Source organism: Physcomitrium patens, chromosome 6, assembly GCF_059467195.1.
Source record: "Physcomitrium patens ecotype Gransden chromosome 6, ASM5946719v1, whole genome shotgun sequence".
NCBI lineage: Eukaryota > Viridiplantae > Streptophyta > Bryopsida > Funariales > Funariaceae > Physcomitrium > Physcomitrium patens.
In genome coordinates, this window is record NC_143415.1 from 4474108 (window position 1) to 4479064 (window position 4957).

At 43.6% G+C, this 4957-nt stretch overlaps 1 protein-coding gene across 1 annotated transcript; it reads left to right on the top strand.

Moving 5' to 3' along the window:
- Positions 1-1201: 1201 nt before the first annotated feature.
- LOC112283276 (uncharacterized) lies at positions 1202-4957 on the top strand. Its single transcript, XM_024521796.3, has 5 exons — positions 1202-1318; positions 1918-2586; positions 2980-3287; positions 3565-3996; positions 4183-4957. Exons 2-5 carry the CDS (start codon positions 2278-2280, stop codon positions 4694-4696), a joined length of 1563 nt encoding a protein of 520 aa, XP_024377564.1. The 5' UTR covers positions 1202-1318; positions 1918-2277; the 3' UTR covers positions 4697-4957.

Here is a 4957-nt window from a genome sequence, read left to right on the forward strand (position 1 = left end):
GGCTTATAATCAGTATATCTCTATCCACTTGTACACGTCAATTAATGAAAAATAGGTTGAATAAATTCAGAAAAAAACAACTAGGAATATGCATGTGTGTGAAATGAAGTATATGAAGAAGTAAGAAAAGTCAACTTCATTGGTTCTCGAGTTTTCAGTTTTAAATGATGTAGCATTTCAATTAGAATGAATAAATAAATAAATAATTGAATCTTAGATGATACATGTAATCTTAGAAATGTGACCATTTTTAACACATCCAGTAATACTTGTTTACTGCATTCATAAACTTCAAACATAATAAGATTGTTTTTTAAAAGCATAAATTAAATTAAACTTTAAACATGCTACAATAACACTTGGATATAAATATATATATATATATATATACTTATTTTCCAAATCTATTTCTCCTTCTCTTGATGGATATGGTACTGCAACATATTGAACGGGTCAGAATGATTTTGATCTTCAAGAAAGTAAGAATCATTGTGGAGAAAATGTTATGTAATTTCAATATTAAATTTGAAAGATGGGCATTCCAATTGCAAGCCAAACCAGTGTTGTGGTGTCTTAATATGGTTGAGCCTCTTTATCTCTGGATTGTGACAGTAATGAATTTGACACATGACGATTTTAAAGGGCAATTCCTGAATCTGAGTTAATTACCAAGTGGAAATTCTGAGATATAAAGTTTATCTAGACTTGGGTCAGTTGCAGCAGGTCCAATGAATCGAAGAGCTAACTTCATTTAAATTTTCAACACTAACAAGGAGTCAACTGGATATTGGTGGTAGTGCTACGATCCTTTTCAAATTTCGTATGCTTTTCCGACTGGGTGTAGCCGGTCTTCCTGTTCGGCTGTGGTCGTGCTAAGTTGAGGGGGGGGGGGGGTTTGAGGTCAAGCTAAAGCGCATGCAATCCCTCGGAGGTCTGCTTGCCTTTGACCGATCGCTGAGCCCACAAACAACGATCGCATCGGAGCCTCATTGTTTCGTTTTTTCTGTTAGTGATCATCGTCGGTTGAGAATCATTATGGGAGCATAAAGTATTTTTGGTTATTTACTTGTTTTTATCGATTTCTTTAGTGCAAATGCGCGCCAGGATCCACGTGCTCGTGAGCAACCATTCCTTCTCTCACTGAGTGTGGGCCAGACTTTGCACGTCGCCTTGCAAAGACCAGCCCACACGTCGGTTGGCAATAGAGACCACTGTCTCGGGAAGTCTGGAGACCCCGAAACACAGATCTGTCCGTAGTCCTTCGTTGAGTGTGACACTGACGACGACGGTTTGGTTTGAAGAGGATCTCGAAACAATTGTGGGTTTTGTTTTTCCATCCACGTCCGTTGAAGTCATTTTTTTTCTCTTTTTTCTTTGTATCTTTGAAGTGGACCCTATTTTGAGATTTGGATACTGTTAGCATTGCGTTGTACTATTTCCGGGGTTTAAATGTGGATGGTTGTGAAAAGATCTGAGCTGGTGAGCCCAGGTCGAATGCTCTACCGCTCCGTTTCTCTGTCTCTCTCTCGTACAGCTTTCCGAAGATGGAAGTTTTTATCACTTTTTAGCGCAGCTTTCTACTCTCTCTTATTCCTCTGAGCAAATATTGTCGATCTGCGATTCGTGTCGAAGCATATTTTGTCCCTCCAGGCGTTTTGTTCGGTCGTCTGGGTTCTGCTTCCTCGACAACCATCCCAGGAATCCAACCCAGCCCACTAGTGTAGCTCTTTCGATTGTGATCTGGTTTTGCCACAGAGAGCGATGCTGATGAAGCTTCCATCGCAAGTATCCTGTTAAGCATGCTGTTCACTCTCGGGTCTCATTGTTCTCACGAGAGCTGATTTATTCGAACGATTCCTATGGGTTTCTGTGCATGGTTGAATTGTTCTCATACCAAACTATCTGTTTGGTTCACAGGTTGTATTCTAATTTCCAGTGTTTCAAACAATCATTGCCACCCCATGCACTGAAGTGTCAATCCCCACTGGAAGGTTAGGCATGCTCCCGCGGCCTGGAGGTGACGAACTCATGGTTGGCTGGAGAAAAATAGTTTTGTAGCTTGCTGGATATCATCAAGGTTGCAGGATGTGGCGCTTCTCCCAATCAGCTCAAGTGGTGCACATTCACAAGAACGAGTTTGAATTCCTTATCAATACTAGAGTGTTTCACATCCTCAACGCCGCAGATGAAATCCCAATATTTACAACCGCTCTGCTCATCTGCTGAACCAAGTCGATTTTACTTCAGAAGTGAGGTGTAGTGGGAATCACGACTGAGATGAGGGGTCTCGAGTGGTGGAATAATGGGGCTACTCGTACTCTGCTGATGGTGAATCTGGCCGCCATCATGGAGCGAGCAGATGAATCATTGCTTCCTGGAGTGTACAGGGAGATAGGGTTAGAGCTCCATGCCTCCCCCGCCAAGCTTGGATCTTTGACTTTGGTGAGATCTCTGATGCAAGCTATTTTTGCGCCGCTGGCGGCCTACGCATCATTGAACCACAACAGGAAGAACGTGATTGCGCTCGGGGCAGTGTTGTGGGCCGTGGCTACATTTTTTGTCGGCATTTCTGCTTCATTCACGCAGGTTCCTAGCTTTGCCCATCTACATGAAATGATATCGTAGTGGCAGCAACATCTCAAGTTTTGTTGTTAGCTATTGCAAGCTTAATTAGCAGCGGAATTAGAGTACCGCTTGTCCCTAATTCGCACACAGAAATTTGCGTTTCCATCTGTTGTGAGCGGTTGGATCACCAGGATACGAAATCATTTTCAAGAGAAGAGAATTGTACATGCTAAAATTAATCTCCCCATTGCGACCACATGGCGGTTTCGCCTGAATAGCTCTTAGTCGCACGCTGAGCTAGAATTGGACTCAATCTGATGAACTGAGCCAGTTTCTTGATTCTTGGTTTTGCGGATTTCAGTTGATAAGTAACTTGTACTTAAGATAAGAAAAGCCGGTGCTCAATGATTACAGATTGCAATCTCTCGGGCTCTGAACGGTATTGGATTAGCGATGGTGGTGCCTGCAATACAGTCCCTGGTTGCAGACTCAACGGTAGAGCATCAGAGAGGTGTAGCGTTCGGGTGGCTCCAATTGACAGGCAACATTGGATCCATCATGGGGGGGTTTTTATCTGTGATTTTAGCTGGGCATGTCTTTTATGGCTACCCAGGATGGCGGTTGTCTTTCCATCTTGTGGCAGTCGTTAGCATTGTAGTTTCAGTCATGGTCTACTATTTCGCAGTTGATCCAAGATTTTCCGGAAGACATCCTTCATCTCAGTAAGTAATGGAGTCTATCATGTGCATTTTAAGGGTCGAATTCTAATGGGGTATTATCATCAAGCAAACTACTGGTCTCCAATTTCATATTCGCCGAATCATGAGCACTATTGATTGACCTTCGACTTTTTAGGAGGTGGTCAAAACAATTTAATCCCAGCGCGCTTTCTATATGTATAGTTATCCTTTGTATTATTCATATTATTCTAAAAAGCCAAGGTTGCTTTGAAAACTTTATCGTGTTAACATCTGTGCATTGTCGTGCTTCTTATTCTAGGAAGCAAGGGTTATGGAGCGGTCTGAAAGCAATGCTGGTAGAGGCAAAGCACGTTTGTCAGATTCGCACTTTCCAGATATTTGTGGCGCAAGGGTTAGCGGGAAATTTCCCATGGGCGGCATTAGCCTTCGCACCATTGTGGCTTGAACTGATCGGATTCTCACATGAAACCACTGCGGTGCTTCTGGCTGTTTTTTCTGTGGCCAACTCTCTGGGTGGTCTTTTCGGTGGCAAAATGGGGGACATTCTGTCCCTGCGCATGCCAAACGCAGGTCGAATCATGCTGTCTCAGATCAGCTCTGGCCTTGGCGTGCCTCTGGCTGGCATCCTTCTGCTGGTGATGCCCATCGACTCGTCCACACCTGTGTGGCACGGTATCATGCTTTTTATTCTGGGCTTTTCCATGTCCTGGAATGGCGCTGCCACAAACAAGTAAGTTTCGTTACATATCATCTACTGGTTTGCCTCAGAGTGCTCTGACTATTCTAACTCCGAATCATGGTATTTATTGACAGTTTTTTTCTACTTTTGCATTGTTTGTTGCGTGTAGTAACAAATTTAGTACGAAGCATACGATTTGGAGACTGATTGCTTGTGATGTGATTGGGTGTGAGCCAGCCCTATTTTTGCAGAGATTGTTCCGCCGAATGCACGGACAAGCATCTACGCATTGGACCGGTCCTTTGAAACCTTGTTATCTTCCTTTGCCCCACCTGTGGTCGGCATTCTTGCAGAGAAGGTTTATGGGTACATTCCACCGCAGACTGGAATCTCCCAGACTGCCGAGTCTAAGATTGATAGAGAGAATGCCAAGTCACTTGCCAAGGCTTTGTATACTGCCATGGGCGCCCCCCTCACTATCTGCTGCCTTATCTACACATTGTTGTACTGGACTTATCCACAGGACCGAGACCGAGCTCGTGCATTAGTGCTTGCTGATGCCCAGCTCGGCACATCTTATGACTTCGAGAAGTTTAGCTTGGAAGAGGAGAATGAACTTGAGATTATCGACGTGTATGGTGAGCACGCCGATGATTCTGACTTCGAGTCGGACGACCTTAACAATAGTAAGAAGTTCACCGAAACCCAGTGGATGTTGGATCAGAAACACAAATCAGACGAGCCTGTGTAGGTTGTTGCTGAATGCAGCTTTATTTGAACTATTGTTCTTGTTGCTTTTGCAAATCTTCCAGGCTACTGGTAGTAGTGTGGATATCATAGTGAAGCGGTTGGAGGAGTTTATATAGAAGGCTCAGTTGCGCGTCCTGTGCATCAGTAGGAATCAGTTGCAGCAAACTTTATCAATATAGATGTGATTGGTATATATGCTTGGAGTTCTGCTTCATATGGTAGCAGAAGTTTTTCACTTGATCAACTGCTCACTTTCACAATA